The sequence below is a fragment of the Symsagittifera roscoffensis genome, chromosome 5 (genome assembly GCF_963678635.1).
Source record: "Symsagittifera roscoffensis chromosome 5, txSymRosc1.1, whole genome shotgun sequence".
Taxonomy (NCBI): Eukaryota; Metazoa; Xenacoelomorpha; order Acoela; family Convolutidae; genus Symsagittifera; species Symsagittifera roscoffensis.
Genome location: NC_087066.1, coordinates 48117649 through 48143010, shown reverse-complemented (window position 1 = coordinate 48143010; position 25362 = coordinate 48117649). Strand labels below are relative to the sequence as shown.

The following is a 25362-nucleotide window of genomic DNA, read 5'->3' as shown; positions in this document are numbered from 1 at the left end:
CAAACTGAAATTGAAAGCCTTAACAATTTTTCAATTCATTCCTTTTACATTTTACAGCTAAAAAACTAATTAAAGACAGCCATAGTTACTGACCTTGTGTAGTTCTATTTCGACATTGTCATGGACGTGATCGACATTCTGTCTCCTCTCTCTGTTCTTGAGACAGTCAGTAGCAATCATAAGAGGAGTGGCAGTCGCATCCAAAGCTCTTTCCAGGCGAATCTTTTCTGCACGCAGAAGCTGATCCTCTAAAAAATCGAAATCGAATTTGTGATAACAATGACAAAAACTTTTTAGATTCATAAAATTTACTTCGTTAGTTTTCCTCAATTTTGCAAAACTCCCAGAAACAAAATGTTTACGAAATACTGCATGTTACTTCCAATAGTTTTTAGCTTTTATCGTATGCAATACAACGAAATCGTAGCATTACAAGCTAGTAGATAAAAACTAAGACGGAAATAAATAGTCGATGAAAAATAGTTAAAAACAAAACAGTACTTTGGAAAAAAATAGGATTTAATGTCAGAAAAACAATCAAGAAACACAACCACCAGCATAAAATAAGAGTTTAGTATTTATCGAGCGGCCACTTAACCTAAAAAAAAAGAATGAAAACAAAAATTAAATTAAGAAATTGTGGTCAGAAAAAACTTAGAGCGATTAAGTTTTACACCAACTTTTAAACTTAATAAATCTTTTACTAAACAACCGACCTGAATTATCTTTTAGAAAATAAAAATTAGGCGTTGCCCTTTGAAAGACTAAAAAAAATTAAGTTGACTAAGGCAATAAAATATAATCGGAAGCTATTCAGACTAAATAAAACTTTTGAACGAAAAAAAGGAAAACATACTAAGCCAGGGTAATAGTAAACATACATATTACAGGAGCAAATTGCAAAACAACGCTTGCAACTATAATGAAAATTGCTGACAGCGCAAGAAAAATCAGTGATGTGGCAACTAAGCCGACAAAAGATACGCAGGTAAACGAAAGCCCGACGATTCGATTTTTACCGAAAAAAAATTCTTGAGTACTAAAAACATTATGGTGCAAAAGCAACTGCGTTACTGGTCTAAAACAAACGGTAAGGAGTCTGGAAGTCGTTATGGTTCAATAAAGAGCAAGTTAAATTTCTTACAAATTTTTGTAGAAAAAAATTGTTTACGGGGAAAAAACTAATTCTCAATTACAAGAAACTTGATTTCACGAGTGTCAAGAATTATTAAAAAGTTATAATTATGACTATATTTATCACCGCCGTGCGAAACACCGCCGTAATGAGATAATTTACCGTGAACCATTTCTTCGATTTCCCGATTAAGCTCGTCCTTCCAGTAGCCAATATCTCTGGATCTCTGTTGAAGTTTCTTTGTAACATCCTTTTGGGTGCGTTTAGTCTGAGCATCAGTTGCATGAATCAGATTTTTACTCTCAAACCTAAAATATCAACCTAAATTAATGAATAATCGTAAAATAGGAACGGTTTTGGTTTATGCCTATAATCAGACAAAGTCAAGACTAACCTAGTTTTTTCCGAATTGTCGCGGTCAGCAAAAGCTTGGTAATATTTGTTGTAGTTATTCTGGTGCCATTGTTTCGGTGTATGGTTTCCCTTATTAAAAACAGTTGAGACTTGGTCAGGGCAACCAGTAGCATCCGTCCCCGAAAAGGGACCGTGTGTATCTAGGCCTAGTTTCGTTGGCAGTACTGATCGTGTTTCCTCGAAGTCATGGAAGCCATATATTCCTAAAAAATTAACAATCAGCGAATGTGTCTTCAGATCAAATAAATAAATGGCGCATTCAACTTTTGCCCGCAGTATAACAGATATTTAAGCGCTGCACATCGATCGCCTGAAACCACATCTCAACACCTGGGAGGAATACCACCAGCGCTACCTGACCATCAGGGTGAATAACTGTTTCTTTCGTTGTTGTGAGGTTTCCTCGTCACGTGATGCTATTTCGCATTCCATGTTGCTTTTTATTTGATTTTTGATGTTGTTAAATTTGCACGTGTCAGAGTTAAACTCTGATAATGAATTTTACTCAAAAACGTTTCATGCAATAAACCCTGATTCCTATTCCGTTTTCCTACAGATAATTGAAGCTTTCTACAAGTTTTTATATACAACGATTGCATTATTGTGACTTAATTGCTTTGGTTTGGTTATAATTTGAAACATGATGCTTAGATTTCAAATTTAAAAGTAAAATCTGACACGAACATTAAAAATCAGAGAAGATTAAGCATCTCCTCAGCTTACCAGTGGAAAAAGAATGAGCTCCATGCCTCGTGGCAGTAAAGTTAGTGTCAGCGTGTGCTCTACTTTGGGTATAGGAATGAACAACCTCGTAATCTGGCAACTTTGTGGCCCCTGTTGCCGACCGTGATATGCTTGCTAGCGCCATTAATCTGAAATTCAAACTTCGAATGAAGAGTCAAACGTCAAACTTAGAGCCAAACAGCTTGATTACTAAATTTTTCATTGTAGTCACTGGTGAAAGTATTTTTTTTTGCTTTTCATGAGAGATCAAATGAAGAAAAAATCCACACTTATCATCTTGGTGCTCGATGAATAGAACGACAGAACATTAAGACGACATGATAATGAGACGATCAATGAGCGCTATAACATTTAAAATAAGCTTTTTCCGAGTTTAAGCAGTTTCTATTTCTCAGAAATACAAGAAGACATGCGCGTAGCGTCGCCCTTAGGTCTATCTAAAACGGTTGACCTCTTAGTAGCTGTCGTCTTGCTCGCCCGAATTCTTCAAAATTTGTTCATGCAAAAAATATTTGTAGGTCAATAGTGGAAATCAAGTGTTCGTTTAGAAGTATGGTCCCGAATAGATCCCTATGGTTCCATATATAAATCAGACAAAATACTTGTTTAAGTAAGTTTCTGAGTTTTTCCGAATGGTTTCAAAAATGTTTCGCCAAAACGGGATTCAAACGCTCGACCCTTATGTTGACAGACGCTTGACTTGTTACTCGTCCCACGGCTGCTCGCGATTGGTTTGTTATACAGTTGGATTGTATTATAGTGAATACCTTTGGCTGATTTGACGTTTTGTCATTGCAGTCACTTTTTTCGATAATTCCATAATGAATTTCCATAGGTCCCAATAATCATAGCACCCAAATTAAAAAAAACCGTCGCATGAGTCCAAAAAATTATCTTCTTGAATTCCGATTAGTTGAAATTTGAGCCAAGGAATTTATGGATTGATTGTTTACTGTTCAAGCAGCATAAACTCAAGCTGCAGCATAGTGATCGCCGCAGCCGCGCCAACGTGTTGCGAGCTTGCCAACAGAGGGTAGGACTCTATATAAAATGTAGAGCCGGTTATCGCCGCAGAGCGCGCCCACCGGTGACATTAAACGGAGACCCGGCTAATTCAGTCTTTTGACCATTTGAAAAGATTTCATTATGCGACTGCTTTTTTATTTTGGGACCTATGGGACTGATTTTTCATTTTGAGACCTATGAATACGCACCAGTTCCACGGTGTACAAAAATCTAGTATTAAATCTAACTAAAACGCCCATCAAGTTCTCCTTTTGTTTACGTCCACTTGAAGAATTTCAAATAAATTAAGTGTTTTAGCGGGACCAATTTTCTAAACGAGTTTTTCGAATGAGACTCATCAAAAACAGCAGAACCATACTTCTAAACAAGTACTGTCGGTACTACTTTTCTAGTTTATTCCCTCAAAGTAGCTGTGGTCTCTCTTAAAAATCATTTGAGCTTCCAGATGCTCAAAATTTAAGTCAAGCCGCATTTGTGACACAAACAAACTAACAGTTCAGGCTACGCAAAAATTTAGGCGTGGCTTTTCTCACACCTAAGCCGGGTCCGAGTATCAATTCTAATTGTCATCCTACAAATCTAAGCTTACAAATTTAATCTAAACAAAAAAAAGGATCAATCAACTAAACTTGTTTTGTTGAGGGACCAATTAAGTAAATAAGTAACAGTGAATCTGCTCATCTGATGGTCAGTCACGAAATATAAACGTAAAGTTCCAACAACGCATTATTTTGAATTAAGCTCAAGCTTTGATACAATGAATGTAAAAAGGTCGTTCTTTCGATTCTTTCAGTAAGAAACTTAGGTAAACTAATTTTGTGGTACAAATTAAAACAATCAAGTTGTTCTTAAAAAACCAAAAAATAATCGCCCCATGTCGCATTCAAAAACAAAATGGAGCGATAGTCAATAATCGTAGAAATTAAGGGAAACAGAGAGAAAAAAATAATTTCGTCCACAATGCGACGAAGTATATAGATTTAAAATACCTTATTTAAATCCGTAAGGCAATGGTAGCCATAAAAATTTTGGTTTTAAAACACACCTGTCTGATTTCGTCCTGATAGTGAAATCGAAAATTCATAAATTAAAAAGAGACAAATAAAATTTTGATTTAAAAGCCCCGATCAGGCAGTGTTTTTGATTTTTGCCCTCTCAGTTCTGCATTTGAAAGAGCACAATCACAATCAATTTTTTTTTCAAGAATATCCGAGTGAAGGCTTTTTTTGCCCGCAGGAGTGAAACTAAGTCATGAGTCAACAACAACTCATAAGCTGATTGAAACGGAGACAAAGTTCAGAAATGCGCTAAGAGCAAACAAATCGACGGAAAAAACAAAACAAATCCAGTTAATCGAAATCATCACTCCATTCTCGGCAGAAATTGTCAAGTCAGCCAAAAATTTGTCTTCTACTGGAACAGTTACTCCACAACGCCACAACCATTCAACAGAGACACTTTTGACCTGATTGTAAAAAAAGCTCAACAGATTATGATAATATCAAAAACAATCACTGTCACAAAAGATGACCGCAAACTGCATACACTGACAGCTATTGCTCCTCCCGAAGCAGAGCAATTTATAACCAGCATGAAAAGCGAAGGAATCATTCTACTTAACAGGACGGTATTTCCCCTGGAATGCTTTCCAAGGTCTCATAGAACGAAGAACAACTACCCTAAGCTAGCCAAAATCAAATTGTCGAGTTTGCCTTATGTATGCAACGATATCGTGGCAAAAGTCTTTCTTCAATTACCTGAAGACATAATTCATAGCCCTATAATGCAACGAAAAAATTGACAAGTAGAAAGATCTTGTAAATGATGAATATCTTTTTCAACCGCTAGCTTTTGAAATTCAGGGCGCGGCCGGCCCCAGCACAGATTTTTTTTGAGCAAACTTTGTATGAACCTAAGCATATGCACTGAGGAAACCAGAGTAGGCAGCTTTTTAAAACGGAGAATCTCCCTGGCAATACAGATTGCGAACGCCGCTTGCGTAATCGGAACAATTAATGACAAAATAAATTTCGACGAAATTTTTTATTTGTAACAATTGTATATTATATTTTCTCGTGTCGAGTTGCGTGTTCTTATTTAAGAAAAGTAACCCGTATAGATTTTAATTGAAAAGGACTTAAACACTTGTCACCTTCTTTTATCATTATCACTTCCATATCTAGAAAATTCCAAGGATTTTGACTGGAATACGTGATGAAGGGACTCCTGCTGTAACCTCGGTTACTATGATACTTTTGACCTTCTGATTAAAAAAAAGAAAAAAAAGAAAAAAAAAGAAAAAATGAAAAAGAGAAAGAAAAAAATCTAAAAATTTGGTTAAGGAATCTTAAATAAACAGTGCAGCAATTCCAAGCGAAAAAAATCCAAAGGATAAGGATCTCAACAATCAGTTCGTAGATTTTCATTCTTATTCTGCCTTGCTTATAAAAAGAGAGCGTGAAATTTTACCAACCTCTTGGTCAGTTGTAACACGAAAAAAAAGGCCTGAAATGAAATCTAATAAATCCGGAGAAGACTTGGTTGGATGGAAGTTTTAGCAAATTTTCTCTGCGAAAAACCATATACTTTTTCCATTAACATTTTGAGCATATTAAATTCAGGTAAATTATACTAACTTATCAGAAAATGTCAACCATAAGGAAAATCGTCCAATTTCATTTTGTGCGATCAGGAAGCAAAAATACCAAATCTTACAACCATACATCTGAGTTTACTGGATAAATACATTGTTTTATTTGATTTTAAACCAACCTCAAATACTTTTGGTGGTTTCTTGAAGTTATGGTCATCAAACTTGAGTGCTGCAAAAAAAATTGCTACAAAATTTATCCAACTCAAAGAACAAATTCTTGATTGTTTTGGCTTTGTTGATTTCGCACTCAAGAATATGTTTGTGACTATACACATTATGACAAACTATATAAAAATTTTGCGCGCTTAGACTATGTTTTTATGAATTTCGAAACAGAGTATGACTCTATGCAAAGCACTCAAATATCAATCTCTGATCATTTATGCTTACACGTTTTTGCTAGGCCATCAAACTTGTATCAGCGCGGCTCCAGTTACTGGAACATTAAATGAAGAAAATTTGGAAAAAAATGCCAGCCTAATTCGTAAAGATCTAAAAAAAATTTGAAAATGAATCAAAAGGTAGTTACGAAAAGTTTATCCAGAATTTTTGCGACCTTCTGAAGTTTATTTAAGAGAACAAAAATTGTGTAGATCATAAAGAAATCAATAATTTGAAGTATCATGAAAATGTTCTCAGAGATTGCATTCGGAGCGGAAAAAGTCCGAATCCGAGTTTAGTTGATAAGTATCATTTAGTGCTGGAATATCTTCAGAAGGTCTCAAAGGAAAAGATTTTTTTTTTCAAATTTTCGAAAAATTCAGAAACCTCTCAGCTATACTTTTGAGGGTGTGCCCAAATGTTGTAGTCAATGGACCTCGAAGAACACAATTAACTCAGTCAAGCGAGTTCAAGTGGATCAGAACGTTCATCATGCAGATGATGATATTCTTAAACATTTTCGAAAGTTATTTCCAAATAAAGTTTCAAGTAATTTTCAATTTTACAACAGACTCCGAAAAACTACTAATGACGTTTTCATCAAGCAAAGAACTAGAAAATGACGTGAATGATGGCTACAATTACTTTACAGAAGGTGATTTTCACTTGGCTATAAACAAACTGAATTTGAAAAAATTGCCTAGACCAGACGGCCTTACATCTCGGCTACACAAGGTTCTCACAGATGAGTTTTGTTCAATTTTAGCTAAAGTATTGAATCAATTTGTTCAAGGCGGAAGTTTTTATATAACATTAATCAAACTGCTCCCGAAATCAAGAAAATGCCATAACATTAATAGAATTTAAAAAAGACCTTTGCAAGGTTGTAGAAAACTATCCGCAGGTGTCTTTGCCTGGAAGAAAAATGCACACAGCAATAGAAAAAATGATTCCAGAACGTTTGGCTAACCGATGCTCATATGCAATTAAATTAGACTTTTCTAAAGGATTTAACAAAGTTGACAGATCACGTCTCATTAAAATTTTGAAAGGGTTGAATCTTGATGATTTTTCCGTTAGAGCTTTTGAACCTTTGTATTTAGACTCAAAAGCAGTGAACGAAATAATTGGGTTTTTATCAACCAGCTTCAAAATTCTTCGCATTGTGAGACAAGAATGCGCTCTTTCCGCATTTTTATTCATATTTTTTCGAAACCTTCTTCAAGTATTTGAAAGTTTCAGGTTATTGTGCCCCAAACTAATTTCATATGCAGACTACATAACTTGCCTTATCAATTTCCGAAGTTTTGACAGGCTGTTTCGCTTTGTTCGATACCGCTAAGAATCAGAAAGTAGATGTTTCAACCGTACCAGGATACTCTGTATCCGGTACTAAAAAGTGTATTTAAAGCACAAGTCAAAGAAAGAACAGAAAACAATTTGCCGACCAGGATACCCAGTATCCGGTTGAACAAAAAATGTACAAGAACAATTCAGAAACTATCTAGACGAGCTTTGAACAATTTACTACCAGTTTCTTGAGTCAACAATTAGATTGCTAACTCGACGAATTGTTTTCGATAAATATGATCTATTTTATGTACACGTTGATTATGAAAATTCAAGCTATATAATTTCAAATTTTAATTTAAAAAAAGTACAGTCCAGGAGCATATATCAAAAACAAGTGACTTAATCGCAGCTACCAATAAAATAAGAAAAGAGATTGGATAAAAAATAATTTACGAACTCCGCTAGCTGTAAACACATAAGTAGAAGAAATAAAACAAATCCAATTAACCAAAAATATTCCCGCATTGCGAAAAAAATTGTCAACTCAGCCAAAAATTTGTTTTCCGACATACTGGTACAGTTTCCCACAACGCCACAACCATTCAACAGAGACTTTTTTGACCTGATTGTAAAAAAAATCTCAACAGATTATGATAAAATCAAAAACAATCACTGTGACAAAAGATCACCGCAAACTGCATACAATGACAGCTATTGCTCCTCCCGAAGCAGAACAATTTATAACCAGCATGAAAAGCGAAGGAATCATTCTACTTAACAGGACGGTATTTCCCCTGGAATGCTTTCCAAGGTCTCATAGAACGAAGAACAACTACCCTAAGCTAGCCAAAATCAAAATGTCGAGTTTGCCTTATGTATGCAACGATATCGAGGCAAAAATCTTTCTTCAATTCCCCGAAGACATAATTCATAGCCCTATAATGCATGGTGAGACTGTATCGTAACTGAACCGGTTCAGTATGTTTATACCGGCAGAGTAATTTTAGAAGTTAATATACAAAACGAAAAACAAGAGCAAAAACTGACGGACTGTTCTTATTAATCGAGAATGGTTGGCTTTAAAATGTGGGAAGTTGTAGAAATCATGCTTCACAACAGTTACCAACAGAATTTAATTTTTTGTGCTTATACCCATTTTTGTGAATAAATCACATATTTATGTAATTTTTGTGATTATACACATTATCACAAACTACATAGAACTTTTGCGCGCTTAGGTTTTGTTTTCTTCAATTTTGAAACGGAGTATGACTCAATGCAAAGCACTCAAATATCAATCTCTGATCATTTATTCTTACACGTTTTTGTTAGGTCATCAAACTTGCATCAGCGCGGCCCTAGTTACTAGAAATATCAAGAGGAAAATTTAAAAAACAACGCCAACCTGATTTCGAGAGATTTAAAATTTTTTATTGAAAATGAATCACCAAGTAAAAACGAAAACTTTATGCATATTTTTTGCGACCTTCTGAAGTTTATTCAAGAGAACAGAAAACGTGTAGATCAGAAAGAACTCAATAGTTTGAAGTATCATGAAAACTTTCTCAGTGAATGCATTCACAGCGGAAAAGGTCCGTATCCAATTTTAATTTTAAAAAGTCATTTGATGCTTGAAACTGTTCAAAGGGTCTCAAAGAAAAAATTGTTTTCAGATTTTTGAAAAAATAAGAAAAGTCTCAGCTATATTTTTGAGGGTGTGCCAAAAATTTGTTTTCAATTGACCTCAAAGAACATAATTAACTCAATTAACATATTCAATTGGATCAGAACGTTCATCATACGGAGGACGATATTTCTAAGCAGTTGCGAAAATTTTTTTCAAAATTTTTTCAACTAACTTTAAAAAAACAGACTCCGAACAACTACTAATGACGTTTTCATCAAACAATAAACTAGAAAATAAAATGAATGATGGCTACCATCACTTTACAGAAGACAAAAATTGACTTGGCTTTGAACTAACTGAATTTGAAAAGCTCGCCTGACAAGACTTTCCTTATACACGAATTTCGTAGATTTCAATTTTAGCTAACGTATTCAATCAATCTGATGATGGCGGAAAACTCCCAAACAGTTTTTCTTTTGCAATAGTCAAACAATTCTTGAAATCTGAAAGCACCATAGTAGATTACGATTTTCGGCCAATCAGTCTCATGAGTACCGACGCGAAAACTTTTTCTCATGTAATCTGTAATAGAATTTAAAAAAACTTTTGCAAAGTTGTAAAAAACAATGAGCAGGCGTATTTGCCTGGAAGACAAATGCACACAGCAAAAGAAAATTGAAAAAAGCTATTACACCAGAACAATTAGTTAACTGAAATTGATGTACAAAAAAAGTTGATGTGCTTGATAAGTTTTCTGTTAGAACAAATGAAACTTTGTATTTAGACTCAAAAGCAGTAATTGAGATAAATTTTTTTTATCAGCCAGCTTCAAAATTCATTGCGTTGTGAGACAAAGTTGCCCTCTTTCCGCATTTTTAATTGAAGTTTTTGAAGAACCTGTTTTCAGGGATTTGAATCTAAAGAAGCAGTTGAAGGTTTCGGGTTTTTGTGCCCCAAATTACTTTTATATGCAGACGACATAATTCACATTATCAAAATCCGATTGACAGGTTGATTTGCTTAACCGAAAATTTTAGCAAACAAACTCAAACGATGATTAACATAAGTAAAAGTGAAGTACTTTTTATACTTGATTTAACATCCTAAAAAACAATCAAGGAAACAAAATTACTTGGTGTCTTTTTTTTTTACAAATCACAAAAAGTTTGAAATACTGAACTAATATTGAGTTCTCAAATTCAAAAACATTGAGGGTTAATTTCACTGTGTAAATTTTTGGGGGGCAAATCATCAACACTGTCAGTTTATGTTCTCCCTGCAGTTTTTCACATGGCTCGCCATACTACAGTTTGCTTGGATACCGTTAGTAACTGCCAAGGTTTATTAATTGCAGAAATGAAAAAATCAAGCATACTCGATACAAGGAAAAAAGATTAGATGGTGGGTAGGCTTACTATTCCTACAACTCGATTTTTTCAGTCTTAAAATTATCGGTGTCGTTGCCTCCGATATTTCAGATCACAACAGTTGCCAACAGAATTTATTTTTTTTGCTTATACCCATTTTTGTGAGTAAATCACACATTTATACGATTTTTGTGATTAAACACATTATGACAAACTACCTAAAATTTTTGCGCGCTTAGATTATGTTTTTCGAAACAGAGTTTAATTCTATGCAAAGCACTCAAATATCAATCTCTGGTCATTCTTACACGTTTTTTAAGCCATCAAACTTGTATCAGCGCGGCCCTAGTTACTGGAAAGGAAAAGTCGAAACTTAAAAAAACAACGCCAGCTTAACTCGTAAAGATTTTTTAAAATTTTATTGAAAATGAATTACCAAGTAAATACGATAACTTTGTGCATAATTTTCGCTATCTTCTGAAGTTTGTTCATCAGAACAGAAAACATGAAGATCAGAAAAAAATCAATAATTTGAAGTAACATGAAAACGTTCTCAGAGATTAAGGTTCCCAAAACTCCGTTTTAAGATACAATTGAAACATTCAATTGCAGGTTAAAAACAATTTGTATATTTGTTCGTTTTTTAAAATAAGTTAGTAAAATTAAAGAAAAAACTTCAAAGTAGCACTCAGTTGCATGTTCCATATTTTTTCCTCAAGCTGATTTGGTTGTTCTGTCAAATACTTGTTTTTGACAGATCAATCAAATAAATTTACCAAAAAAAAGTGGAACATGCAACTGATTGATGTTTTGGAGTTCTTTCCCTTTTGATTTTGCTCACTTATTTTGGAAAACAAACAAATTTACATATATTTTTTCATATGCAATTGAATATTTTAAAAATATCTGACGACTGAGTTTTGGGATTTTTTAAAGTATCTCTAGTGAGAACAAGGTATAAAAAAAATTGTATTTTTAAGCAGATTTCAATTCCGTTGTTTTTTGGTATAGTAAGACTCCAATCTTGTAATTGTAATATTAAATTAATTGCACTTCGTCTGAGAAATTTTTTCACAGTGTTTTTTCAATATACATTTTTAATAGTTTGTTTATTTTCATAATCATCATCAAAATGCTTTAATTTTTTTTGCTCTGTATCAAAATGCAGGCATAATACAACAGAGTGATAAACTTTATTTACAGACTATCTAAAACTGATCTACAAATTATCTACAAAGAATATACAGACTACCTACATCTTATATACAGATTATATCCTGATTTTCTCAATATAGCTGCCCGTCAGCTGATAGGATTATATTGAAATATGAGTATATTTAAGACATTTCTGTTGAAGTTTTGTGTTGATGTTTGATGTAAAAAAACTATCAAAGTCAGTAATGGAGAAAAATTTTCTCGCACAAATTCTTCGTTGTGAGCTAATTTTTCTAATGTTTAGTGGTGCTTTTCCCAAAACCTCTCTTCTTGAAGCTTGTAATTTCCGGTAAACAAAGAGTTGAGCTCATTATAACACCGAGCGGGTTAGCTCCCCAGCCCTGTAATAATCCAGAAGCATCCTTCAGTATAAAAACTGATATTACGTTTTTGTTTCAACCATTATTACAACAATGAAATAAAACCATTCGGATACCTAAAACTCCTACTTGAAAACCACAAGTTTTTCGGTAAATATGATGTTTGCAGTTGTAGCAGGTATAAATAAACAAAGCAGAAAAAAAATTTCTACAAGCAAAATCAAGGATTTTTGGAAAATCGGTTTGTGGAAATTTTTTAATTTTGAAATCGTTAAGCACTTTATAATTAAAACTTATTTTTTTATGCTGTTTCATGAATCTCACAATAAGCGTTTAGCTTCCGCAAAGCTGTCAATTTAAAGGTAATTTCTAAAAATAGGAGATTTTGAGCAATCAATTTGAAATTAATAGTTATACTGCTTAGCACTATCAGAGTAGTATTAATTTACAAACTCAACAAAGCGGGACAATAATTAAATCAAATCAGAAAAATTCTGAACGGATATCTGTAGCCATGCGAAATTGTTTGAACTGGCGAATTAGATCACCGAGAATGCGAAAAATATGCCAGCGAAGGTCATACGCTGCGTTGCAGTCCGAAACTACTCTTGGTGGAGAAAGAAAGGCTCGTAAACCAGAGGAGATAAGGGAAAGTATCATTGTTGGGGGAGATCAAAACGCTTAACAACCAAAGAAAAATGGCCAGTGGTCAATAGTGGATATGGACAACGACGAGCACAATAAAGAGGGAGATTGGCTGACGATAACAGACCCGTTGGAGATTAAGATTGCAGAAACATTTAACCGAAAAGCACTTGCTGCCCTGGCGAATGGAGACGCAAAATTACGAGAAATGCGGGGCTGCATCATCAACAAGGACGAGGAGATATGTCGCAAGTTAGGCCAGTACTATCATCAACACTGGAATGACATGAACGTGAAACGGGGAATGTTTGTGGTTGTTGAGAAGATTTCGATTCAGAATCAATTGGAATCCGCGATAGTGAAGGTTTTGCACTCAGTTCACCCGGGACAAGCAGGAATGACGGATAGTAAAATTGTTGGCCTGGAAACATTAAGAACATCGTCTTGAAGTCTTCAGCGTGCACGTAATTTGGTGAGAATCTAAAATCCTTGATTCAAAAAGTTACCACTGCCGAAATTCAAAAAGCCAAACGAGGAGCTATAAATTGGTTTCATGGAAGCGATAATTAACGAAGAGGACCGTGAAGATCATATTCTATTTGAAGTTGATTCGTACTCAAAATTTGCTTGCTCTAAAATTTTCAAGAACACAAACGGTGGAAATGTGCTCGGATTCCACGTCTTTTATATTAGGTTACATGGAGTTCCTGGGGTGATAGGAGTTGATCAGGTGACATGCCTCACAAGAACGGTGATTAAAACCTTTGCGTAGGATAATGAAATAGTAGTATTGATATCGCCGGTGGATGGCCATCGTTCATCAGGAACATAGAACGGTTACTTCGTACACTCAGCGAAAAATTAGGATGTACAAAAAAAGAAAGAAAATTTTAATTTAGGTGATAATAAACCAACTGCGGATCACTAAGCAACGAGCAAAAAACGTCACCATTTCAAGCGCATTTAAGCCGCTATCCGAATACTCCAATATCAAACATAATAACTTAACCTAGATTTGATTGGATTCGTGTCTTGATTTCTACCAGTTTGGATGAGATGACTTAGGACACGTCTCTCTTGGACAACAAGAAAGTTAGGGACGAGGATCTTACATGTGACTTTGAGATAGAGCGTCGAAAGAGACGATTACAATAGTTGAATTTGAGGCATTATCGCGGATGACAGAGCAAATGATAAAAAAGTTCCCGGAGTAGAAACTAAGACTAGAAGGAAAAAGGGTCGCAGCATCCGAGCGAAAAAGGAGCTCAAAAAAATGTTCAAGAAGGTGCACCAGGAGGTAATGATAAAGGGAAATTCAAAGTCGACAACAACGATTTAGGAGCTGGGAAACAAGGAAACAGTAATCCGAATTTCAGACTTGGCGAGGACCCCCTCAGCACTGAAGAAGACCCCACCTTTTAAATTCGCTGTGAGCTTGAGGGCACGGCAAAAAATAGGGAAAGCAAGCTGGTAAAAGCGGCCTGGAGAGATTGCAACAGGTGCAAGAGAACATTTCGGACAGGGGGAGCCTGGATAACAGGGGTCGCAATGCCAGATCCCACGGACGTAGAGTCGGGATTGGAGGCTTTATTTCAAGCTGAGGACATGCCAGGGCCATTATCATGACGTGTAACGAGTCAACAGGAGCAAATACTGCCACCAACTCAGAAAGATGCCAGAAGTGTGACTTGGAAATTCTTAGACTTATCAGTGCGTTCGAGCAATAGAGTGAGGAAGGCGAGAATAATCGAAGGAGGGGTCACAAATTGCAAAGCAAAATGGAGCGGTGTGTTGATTCGAAAACAACACAAACGAGATGAGGGCGAGCTAAAAGCAAAATCATCGCAAGGCGAGATCACAGCGGAGTCGATTGCAGGTGATTTTAGAAACAAAATTGAAGAAAATGTCTAAATATAGACATATCAAAACCAAAAAAAAACTGAATATCAAGAAAAATTTGAATTTTAAAGTTTTTCGAAAAGTATTTACAAATCAATTTGCTCAAGGGGTTACGTGGTAGTGCCATCGTTATGGGTTAAGATAGATCTCGTTTTCACGCTAAATGTCATTGCTGATACAAAAGGTCAATGTCCGTTTGATGTTGTCTGGTGGTTGGCCAAACTATGTTCGATAAGACAAATTTTAGTTGTCTATACGATCTGATCTGAAAAAGTTTGTTCTAAGACTGAATTAACCTTGAAGCTCATTTTATTTATTAAGTTCCAGGAACCATTACTTAAATCCTTTAAATAAGTTACGTTATCACCGTCGGAAAATACGAATAACCGCAACTAAAGCTCTGACACAAAATAGCCCAATTTCAGAAATTGTCTCATCGCAAAAAGCTCTTGTAAAGAAGAAACAACAAGTCAAATCATAAAAAATGAAATTGGTGGAAGGTGTGGCATCCAAATTGGGTATCGGAAATTGCGCCGCTGGCAAAATTTTAGAGAAAATGGCCGTTTTTAGGCTTTTTTTGAACATTTTTGACCAAAAGTGCGTTGTTTTCGGCGCGCACTCCCCTCTCAGAATTAAAATTTATATTGGCGCCGAAGGCGCCTTTGGAAATTTTTTAGGTTTCGTCACCAAAAGTGGATATCTCAAAATAGTGCGAAGGGGACCCTTTGGATCGGCAGGGGATCGAATCCCTGACGAAGAAAAAACATAAGCCCCCCGTTGATTTACATGAGAACTCATTCTTCGATTTGCTCAGGGGCAGATTTAGGCCCCTCCCCCCTCAGGTATTCGACCACCTGCCGACCCAAAGGGTCCCACTTCGTACTATTTTGAGATAACTGTTTTTGGCTGACGGACCCTAAAACTTTTCTAAAGGCGCCATTATATATTAATTTTGAAGGGGGATCTTTTGGTCAAAGTTTTCAACAAAGGGCCCAAAAACGCTTTTTTTGGCCTTTTTTTGAAATTTTTTGGTCAAAGTTTTCAAAAACGCGATTTTTTGGTCAAAGTTTTCAAAAAAGTGCCTAAAAACGCTTTTTTATGGCCTTTTTTTAAATTTTGCCTGCGGCGCAGAAAATCTGACCAAAACAGGGTCTTTTTAGTGCTTTGGGAGAGCTCGGAAAATCAGTTTATTCAACCTGAAAAAAAGGTTTCGAATTTTTTTTGAAACTCCCCTCTCGAGAAATGCTAGATTTGCCCCTGGACTTGCTTCGAAGTTATCGTGACTTCCATAGACACTATTGCGCCCATTTGACCATCTTTATAGATTGATCTTGCCAGAAAACCATGTTCAGGCTATGATCTCTCCTTTGGGCGACGACAGCGGGCGACTTTGGATGTTTAGACACAAATAGTGGATTTCGACCTGGCCCCGTGTTGTTGCTGCCTAATATGATTGTTCGACGTCCTTGCTTTGTGGCTCTTGATATGTCAGTATGTCAATATGTCGGTATGTCAATATGTCGGTATGTCAATAAAAAATAGGAGGAGGAGACGAGAGGGAGGGGAGGCTTATGCGTGTGAGACACTTTGCATGATTGAACTGCAAAATGCAAAATTGTGTGCAGAACGTGCTGTTCAAAAATCTCTAAATTGGAAAAAAAAAAACCAATTGCTACCCTTCACATTTCGATTCATTATTGATTGTGTGCGCTGCTTAACCTTTTGTGGCCTTTTGTAAACAACCTGCAATCAATCTGCTTTTTAAAACAATTGGTTCAAAGGCGGGGACGCGATCAGCTAGGGAAATATTTTCCCCTTTCTTTGTTTGAACCCAGTCGGCTAGACACAGTTATACAATAATACCAATAAAACCAGCTTAAAATAGTCCTTCAGTAAAAACCAAGGTGATGTTGGCATTATACATTTTCACATTAAATTAGATTACAGTTTTTTTTTACAACCACACAGTCGTCAATTGGTCTCGATTGCACAAAACAGATTCATATTTAAAAATCAATTTATAGCTGTTTTATATATTCCACCTGTATTTGATCGACTGATGATTAATTTATAAACTGTATTTGATGTTCCCATTCTACATATGGGATATCAAAAAAATTTGAAACAGACATTTGGCTTTGTTTGTTTACATTAGCAGTCGAGCCTCCATTTTTAACAGGTAAAACTGATACAAATGTCGATCCTAAAACCAATTCTACAATTTGCAGTTATTCTAGCCACAGTAACATATACGGCCCTGAATAAAACGTGGCGGCACATCAAATTATTTCGAAAATTTCAGAAAATTTTTTGCCAATCTCAACAGTGCTCCGAGATCTCGCATAAAGCTAAAAGACGCTAGTTTGTCAATGGTCTGTCTTACGAAGGCAAAATTTTATTGTTTTCGAAACTTTTAAAAACTTCAAAAATGAAACAATTTTTTGGCGCTGAAAAGTATAGGTGAAAGTTTACGCAAAATTTTCCAAGAATCCACTTTTTGAACAAATTGTTTCATTTTTAAGGTACGTTCGTAGCCTAAAAATTTTGAAACAAGCATAAAGTTTTACATAAACAGCTTTGTCGTTTTTAGTATAGAAAACTGGTGATATCACAAATTCTTTGTAAGAGCTCAAATCGAGCGGAGTTAATCCGAATTTATGTGTTTTGGCATTTTTTTCATAAAGTCTTGAATTCAAAAGCCCTTTATTTCTCTCGATGACTGCTCGGTTGAACAAAAATGTCTAGCTAAAGTAAAATTACTTAAAGATTCGTTCTCATAGTTTTAAAATGCTGTACTTTTGTATTGTTTTATTGCTGAAAACTACAAAAGCAGCTCTAAATAGCTGTAAAGTGTCTACGAAAACTTTGATTACCAATTTTGAGTAAGTTGATATGCATATGTACCATTTGTAGGACCAATTTTTTTATAAATAAGTGTGGCGGCTAGACGAGATTAAAGAGAGGTAAGTTAGATTTAAAGTCATGCAGACGATATTGATAGATTATTTTTACATCGTTTTGTTTTCAATTGACTTTGATCCAGACAGATAAATGGCGACACCAAATTTACATAGATGGTCAAACAATATCAAGAAACCTACCCGGAAAAACTGAACTAAATTTTTAACAAAAAAGTAGAATCGTGTTTTTTGGCGTGCGCTCCCCAATCAAAAATAGTATATATTGGCTTTAGAAAAGTTTTAGGGTCAGCAGCCCAAAATGGAGGTCCTAAAATAGTACCAAAGGGGGAACCCTTTAGATAGTCTGGGGTCGAATCCCTGAGTGGAAGCGTCCCCCCCCCCCTGAATCCGCTTCTGGTCTGCATTAAATGTTACTTTAACTAGTTCAAAAAACAAAAATTTTCTTCATCTCAAAAAGCGTATTGCTTAGAAGATTTTTTATGAGAAAAAAGCAAAGCGAGCAGATATTTTGCTTATAAAGAAAACAAAAAATTTCAAAGTGTCTTCCAATATATATTTTTTCTAGTAATCTAGCAGCTCAAGAACAATGGCGGCCCTTTCAACTAATCCTTACCTGGAGACCAAGTTCAACAACCCCCCTCTGGCTCGTCCTGACCCCTTACAACTACAGAGGTCACACACTATGGACATCATGCCCCTGAAGAGGATCACGGGGGTGAAGATGGACGGACACATGTACAACCCCAGACTGCCCTCTCTGAGGCGGATTGAGATGGACCACCAGTTGGGAAAGCTGCCCTACGAGCACTGCAGAAATACTACGTGGCTTACCAAACGTAAGTCCACCCGGAGTTTGCTTTATTGTTGCGACCATTGAAAATGGGGAGGAGCTTTGTATTCGAGTGTGTTTTAGTTTTTTTCTTTTTGTTTTCCACGCAAAATCAGCTGAAACAAATCATCATCGGACTGGATTGAGTGATATAACATATTAAAGTCCTTTCAGTCGTGATTCGTAATTTCAGTCTTGAAAATTAAGTTTACTCAAATGAATTTAGTTTTTGTAGTTTTAAGCTTCATTTTAAAAATCAAAAATTTCAAAAAATTCTGGGAAAACTTTGAAAAATTATTTAAAAAATGTTTTTTTTTACTGTTTTTTGTATTTCTTGTAATTTTTTTTCCATTTTGCATACTTTACAATGACTGACAAAATGTTCAAGTTCTACTTTTTCGCTCAGATTCACGCCAAGCCGAAAAAATGACACTAATTTCTTAAGACTGGTCGGAACCACGCCCTATTTTTTAAGACGTGTCGTTGTCACGCCATGCCGAAAAAAGGACAATATTTTTTAACACTAATTTTTGTTGTATTTTTTTAAGACTGGTCGGAACATTCTGTGCTACTTGCACATTAAACGGCTATCATTCTTCCAAAATGTATATAGATGATTTTCTTTGCTACTGTTATTCGAACTAAAAATTTTTTTTTTGAAATGAAAGTGATTTTTTGTTCGTTGTGAGAACACAAGCCTAAAATTTAGGCATATTCGACAATCATAGTGAGTTAGGCTAACTGGGCAACAGTCTTCAATGAAAAATGACTAGAAAAACAAAAAAAATCATACAAACTTCAAAAACATTCTCAAGTTTTTGCAGAAACTTTTTGAATTTTGGAAATTTTTATCCCCAGATGGCACAGAAAAACTCAAGAAATTTTGATCTTTTAGGTCTTGATTATGAGTCATACCAGGGGCGGATCTAGGATTTTCTCGAGGGGGCGGAGGCGGATTTTCAAAAAACATTGGAAAATTTTGACGACCTTTTTTTTTTTAGGTCGACCAAATTGATTTTTCGAGCTTTGCCTAAGCGCTGTTTTGCCCCTTTTTGGCTAAATTTTCTGCGCCGCAGGTAAATTTTTGAAAAAACCGTCAAAAAGGCCGTTTTTGGGCACTTTTTGAAAAATTTTGACAAAAAAAATCGCGTTTTTTTTGGGGCGCGCTCCCCCTCAAAGTTAGTATATATTGGGGCCGAAGGCCCCTTTAGAAAAATTTTAGGGTCGGTCGGCCAAAAATGGATTTCTGAAAAAGTATCAAAGGGGGGACCCTTTGGGTCGGCAGGGGGTCGAATCCCTGAGGAGGGGGGGCGTCCGCCCCCCCCCCCTAAATCCGCCCCTGAGTCATACCGCTTATCTTTTTACGATAAGTCTGTTTGCTCGCCTTACTCGCTCGAAATAAAACTTAAATTTTAAAACACTTGGACTACTTAAAAAAACTATGTGGTTCGAATAATGACCTTTTTTTTTTAGGTCGACCAAATTGATTTTTCGAGCTCTGCCTAAGCGCTGTTTTGCCCTTTTTTGGCTAAATTTTCTGCGCCGCAGGTAAACTTTTGAAAAAACCGTCAAAAAGGCCGTTTTTGGGCACTTTTTGAAAAATTTTGACAAAAAAAAGCGTTTTTTTTGGGGCGCGCTCCCCCTCAACGTTAGTATATATTGGGGCCAAAGGCCCCTTCAGAAAAATTTTAGGGTTCGTCGGCCAAAAATGGATTTCTGAAAAAGTATCAAAGGGGGGACCCTTTGGGTCGGCAGGGGGTCGAATCCCTGAGGAGGGGGGGCGTCCGCCCCCCCCCCCCCTAAATCTGCCCCTGAGTCATACCGCTTATCTTTTTACGATAAGTCTGTTTGCTCGCCTTACTCGCTCGAAATAAAACTTAAATTTTGAAACACTTGGACTACTTAAAAAAACTATGTGGTTCGAATAACGACTGAAAGGGCTTTCATATAATTTATCACTCTTCGCATTCCGATAAGTGTTTGTGGTACCTGATTTTGCGTGAAAAACGAAACAAAAATAAAAAACTAAAACACCCGAGTACAAAAATCTTCCCGGAACAAAAAGTTCACAAATATTGCTTGAATGTGCAAAAAGTTCATATTTTGTTCAGGTTTTAAACCATTTTCATTTATACCACTTAATTTGATTGCTCTAGATTTGACAAAAGCAGTGGGCAAAAATTTGATTAAATTTCCTTAGGTCGACCAATTTTTTTAATCTGAGCCCTCTTTGAACATACTCCTTTGCTTTTAAAAATGTCTGCTCTGCTTTTAAAAATGTCTGCCCTGCTTTTAAAAATGTCTGCCCTCTTTATTTTTAGGCGAGTTTGAAAACCCGACAGTGAAGATATTCGAAGACCGTCAATTCAACAAGCAGATCTTCAGGCAGTCTTCAGCTGGAACTCAAGGCAGTTCCCCCGAAGGAGCCCTGTATTTCAACTCCCCGCGAGGAGACGGGGGAGTAGGGGCGAGTATGACTCATCGGGTTCCGAGTGCCAATGGGGTGAGTAGAGCGGAGATTGCAAGACGGGAGATGGAGAACATGGTTAAGGAACAGGAGAGGTTCTCGAACTATTTGGCCGCTAATCTAAATGTGCAGGCAGCACCGCCAGGTGAGAAAGGTTCATTAATATCTGCAGGTGTAATTAACAAATTACTTAATGTCCGAACTAAGAAAGTAAATGAGTTTTAACAATCAACTTCTTTGTGACTGAAATTTTGTCTCTTTTTGCCTTAAGGTCGGTCAATCATGATTACATCGTCTTTCAGACGTATAATCACAAAAGAGTCACTAAACAATATAGGTCAAAATTGAATATAAACTCTTAATTTTAGAGAACAATCTTTTACAAAGTGAGTATTATTTTAGAATCAAGAAAGCATTCAAATATTTTATCCAGCTTTTTTGTAAAAATTATTGCCGAACCTTCTGTGCTACTTTTGAATAACAGCCGGCTATTCTTGGTTATTTTTGAAAAGTTTCAACCTGAATTTTCAAAAGCTTTTTTTTTGCATCTCAATGTCATTGTAACCCACGGCTTATGAATGCTCTAAATATAAACCAAACTAAATTTGGAGTTATAATTTTCCATGCAGCTCAAAGTTATTCGGTCCCAAGTTGGAGGAGTTACACCAAACCATATTACACTAGCTCGCACAGAAACAAACCATACTCTAAAGCACTCAACACGATTTGTGGGACTTCTCTCAAGTTTTGCCAACCATGTCCTAGTAATTATTTTCAGAAAACAAATTCTAAAATCTTCTCTATGTAGTTCAGTTTTAAGCTACAGGATTATACAACCTGGCTGACTAACCCCCTCTCTCCTGACACTATTTTACGACATTCATTTTTGATCGACCTAATCTGAAATGTTTCTTAAGGCACAAGTATAATCCAAAGAACGGGCAAATTAGTCTTTTTTAGACAAATTAGTTCATGGTCCTTTTGAAAATTTTCTGGTTCGTTTACCAAATACGATGGTTTACTAGGAGTGAAAAAAATGGTAAACTTTATCCGATTGATTTAAAATTATATAAGCTTTTATCAAATGAAACAAATGGGCAACAAATTTTCTAGCTTTGAAAACGAGGGTGGTTGAAAAAGATAGCCTTAGTTAGCTCTTCAGACTTTTACTATTCGATTTTCAAAATTAAACAAGACTGCTCGTATCAGGGCGTAGCCATGTATGTTCCGACTGCCTTTTAAGGTTTATGGAGCAGTAATAACATTAAAAAGTTAAATGTAATAAAACAAAATGAAAATGTTTTTTTTCTTCTAAAATTTGAAATTTTTTATGAAAATCATCCCCCCACACGCCAAATAAAGTACAAAAGGATAGATTCCGCTCCTTGTAACACAAATCAATTATGGTAAATTAGCTTCTTTCAACCATTTTGGAGCGATTTCTAAGACGGATTAACTCTCCGCTTACGCGTTAATAGCGCGAAATAAAATATATCGCGCGTAATTGTCCAGAATTGGCCAAAATGGCAATCTTTAAACCTCCATAACTTTGCAAAAAAAGATCAGAGGTAAAATGTCTTTTCAAATTTGAGCTCAGGACAAAAATACCTTTCGAATGATATAAAAAAAATTCCGCCAAAAATGGCTAGTTAAAGAGCCGAAATTTGTCTGAGGAAAAAAAACCCACCCCGAGCACAAATACTCCGTTACTTTCGTATCTAAAGTCGGAACAAAAACGTATTCACTCCGATTGTTGATTATCACCAGATCTAAACCCAATTTTATCAGACTCATAGATATAGAGTTTGTACGCAGAAATTGTTTGATTTCTAAAAAAAAATTCTCTGAGCCTTCCAAACGTTTGCGAAAATATATATGACATGTGATTCTTTTAGCGTGCTGAAAAAATATTAGGAAAAAACCTCTACATAATATACCGACTAGTTAGCGGCTTGAAATTGTAAAGCGTATTATTTTAAAACAATCACGGCAAAATAAACGTAAAATTCAACTGGTTTTCTATGATTAATTTGGGTTTTCTTTAATTTTGAAAAACTAAAATTATTGAAATCATTCACCACATCGGGGAAATCATTACAGTGATGAAATCTTTCACAACTATTGCAATCAAGGTTCTGGACTCAATTTTCGGTGTTAAGCGAACAAGAAGATTTAAACTTTTTCCCAATAATTGTGTTGAATCAATTATAAAATTAACTGATATTTAGAGGGGAAATACTGGTCTTACTTTAAGGGTAGTAAAGGTATTATTTCACAAAATTTTTGCAAGATACCGCGTTTTGCGAGCTGCTGTAATTGCTAATTTATACGAGTTGTCGTTTTTTTGCGATTTATCTCTTCTTGCGAGTTGTCGTGTTACGGTCACATCGAACCACATTGGATCCACTTAGTCAATTTCTAAGTTTTCTCATAATTTCACCCCATTGCATACCATTTGTCATGGCAAAGAAATTTTTTCACAAAAAGTTCATGCACACAAAAAGTTCTATAAAAGTTGTAGAATTTTGATGACAATATTTGCAGACTACAGTCACGGGACATAGATGTTGCAACTTGTAGTTTTCAAGCAAGAAAAAGAACAAAAAATTTTTAAGTTGTGCCCTTTTCGCTACAACTAATAAAAAACCGCATAAAAGGATTTTAAGGCGTCGTTTGGCTAATCAATCAGAGGGCGACAGAAAAAAGTTTTTAGTGCTAAACATTTTCCTTAAACAGCACAAGCTATTTGATATTTTGGATCTAAAAGTGTTCGTTGGACAGCTAAGGATCTTATCTAGGCCCCTTAAACAAGTTTTTCCTTAACTAAAAGAAATACAAAAAACGACTCAGCTAGGAAACAAAAAGTAACTCCGATTTTGTGCATGTTATCGTATAAATTGCCAAACTTTCAGTCAACTTGTGTCTAAAAACTTAACTAAATCCTTAAATCCTTTTTGTTTAAAGTATTAACTACACGAGGGCCCAACTGATATCCTTAGCTTACCAACGAAAACATTTAGGTCCAAGATTTCATTCTGCTTGTGCTGGTTACGAGGCATTTTTAGCACTAAGAACACTTTTCTATCGCCCTCTAATTAAATGACCAAACGATCCGGTTGTTGTCTGACAAAACGTTTCACCTATCATATGTCAAACTTTGATCCATGAATCTTTATTAGGTCTAGAGAAAACGGCACAAACGTGACAAAATTTTCGTTCAGTTTCTCGCTCGAAAACTAAAAGTTGCACTTCTATGTTCCGTGACTGTATATATACCAACTTTGTTTCTTTGATGCCGCATTTTCTCTATTGTTGCTGATGTTTTTGTTTCAGAAAATTCACTTCCACCGTTGCGACACGCGGTAAGTTGTGTTCAATTTATCAATAGTTCCAATTCTAGCTTCTTTGAAACCTAAAAAAGAGAGGATTGACATTGGAGTTCAAATATTGAAATGATGTATATGTATATATATGTATGTATATGTATGATTTGTATATATGTATGTATATGTATGTATATGTATGTATATTTATGTATATATGTGTGCATGTATGTATATATCGAATTGATAGACGACCTAACTTATAGTCCAATATAGTAAATAGAGATGAATTTTCAGACCAATATAAATATAGAAGAATTGAAAAAAGTTCATCTTTTCTTTGGTTCCAGCAAACTCTGAAGGACGAGCCAGGTGTAGACTGGAGAGGTCAGTTGCCTGTGGCAGCCAGGGCTCTGGATAAGCACAGAACTCTAACAAACAACCACTACAGTGTGGCTAACACGTCTTGGAGATGAGATCATAGTACGAAACAAAACGTTCAAATCATGGCAGCTTCGCTTTACTCGAACTAAAAAAAACTCTGTGAACTATTTGCGAGTTATGAATTAACATCTCTCTCCGTGTGGAAAAGAAAGGCTCCACAAAATACGGGACATCTTTCGTGTTGCTCTTGATCTTGAAACTGAAGTAGATGCGTCTCTTTGTCACACTCGCTGACTGTATTCGTAGAGTCACACGTTTCACGTTTTTGTCAAAGTTGTAATGCTCTTCACTTGTGCTAAAATTACAATAATTAAGCTTTATCTATGTTTTTGTGCAATGGTTAAGGATAAGGAAGGTCCCAACATTTGAGTGTTTCGCCGACCCGGTTGAGGAATTCGACTATGTTTTGAGGATTCGACCAAAAATCTTCTCTTGGCCGACTGGACAATGTTTTAATTAAAACGAATGAATCAACTAAACGAAATAATATGTTGGTTTGTGTTCGACTCAAACATATTGTGGCCAAACTGATCCAAATTGACTACGTTTTTACCAAACTCGAGGAAATAAAATGTAAACTGAGCTGTTTTGACTCAAACGTGCTTTGTTTCAAGGTTCTCGACCAAAATTGGCAATGTTTCGATCGATTCGACCAAGGG

General features: G+C 35.6%; 2 protein-coding genes across 3 annotated transcripts in view; one reads left to right on the top strand and one right to left on the bottom strand.

Moving 5' to 3' along the window:
- Window positions 1-25362, bottom strand: part of LOC134846979 (tektin-4-like) — a 145278-nt gene that overhangs the window by 12605 nt on the left and 107311 nt on the right. The window contains exons 2-5 of the mRNA XM_063864448.1: window positions 2273-2423; window positions 1530-1752; window positions 1298-1443; window positions 94-248 (exon numbers count right to left, since the gene is read on the bottom strand). Coding sequence (XP_063720518.1) covers window positions 94-248; window positions 1298-1443; window positions 1530-1752; window positions 2273-2417 — 669 coding nt within the window. The 5' untranslated portion in view covers window positions 2418-2423. The remainder of the gene's footprint in view (window positions 1-93; window positions 249-1297; window positions 1444-1529; window positions 1753-2272; window positions 2424-25362) is intronic.
- LOC134846206 (uncharacterized) lies at window positions 16716-25012 on the top strand. Of its 2 annotated transcripts, XM_063863467.1 has the most exons (5): window positions 16739-16898; window positions 18206-18476; window positions 20791-21081; window positions 24270-24298; window positions 24610-25012. In XM_063863467.1, the coding sequence occupies exons 2-5, from the start codon at window positions 18227-18229 to the stop codon at window positions 24733-24735; spliced, it is 696 nt and encodes a 231-aa protein (XP_063719537.1). In that variant the 5' UTR covers window positions 16739-16898; window positions 18206-18226; the 3' UTR covers window positions 24736-25012. The 2 variants fall into 2 exon arrangements, with proteins under 2 accessions (XP_063719536.1, XP_063719537.1); XM_063863466.1 differs by lacking the exons at window positions 24270-24298; window positions 24610-25012 and adding an exon at window positions 21566-21750 and having other exon boundaries at window positions 16716-16898.

Coding starts and splice junctions, on each gene's coding strand:
- LOC134846206 (XM_063863466.1), top strand. CDS start 18,227: ATGGCGGCCCTTTCAACTAATCCTTACCTGGAGACCAAGTTCAACAAC. Junction 18,477..20,790: donor TACTACGTGGCTTACCAAAC/GTAAGTCCACCC, acceptor CTTTATTTTTAG/GCGAGTTTGAAAACCCGACA. Junction 21,082..21,565: donor TGTGCAGGCAGCACCGCCAG/GTGAGAAAGGTT, acceptor TTTTCCATGCAG/CTCAAAGTTATTCGGTCCCA.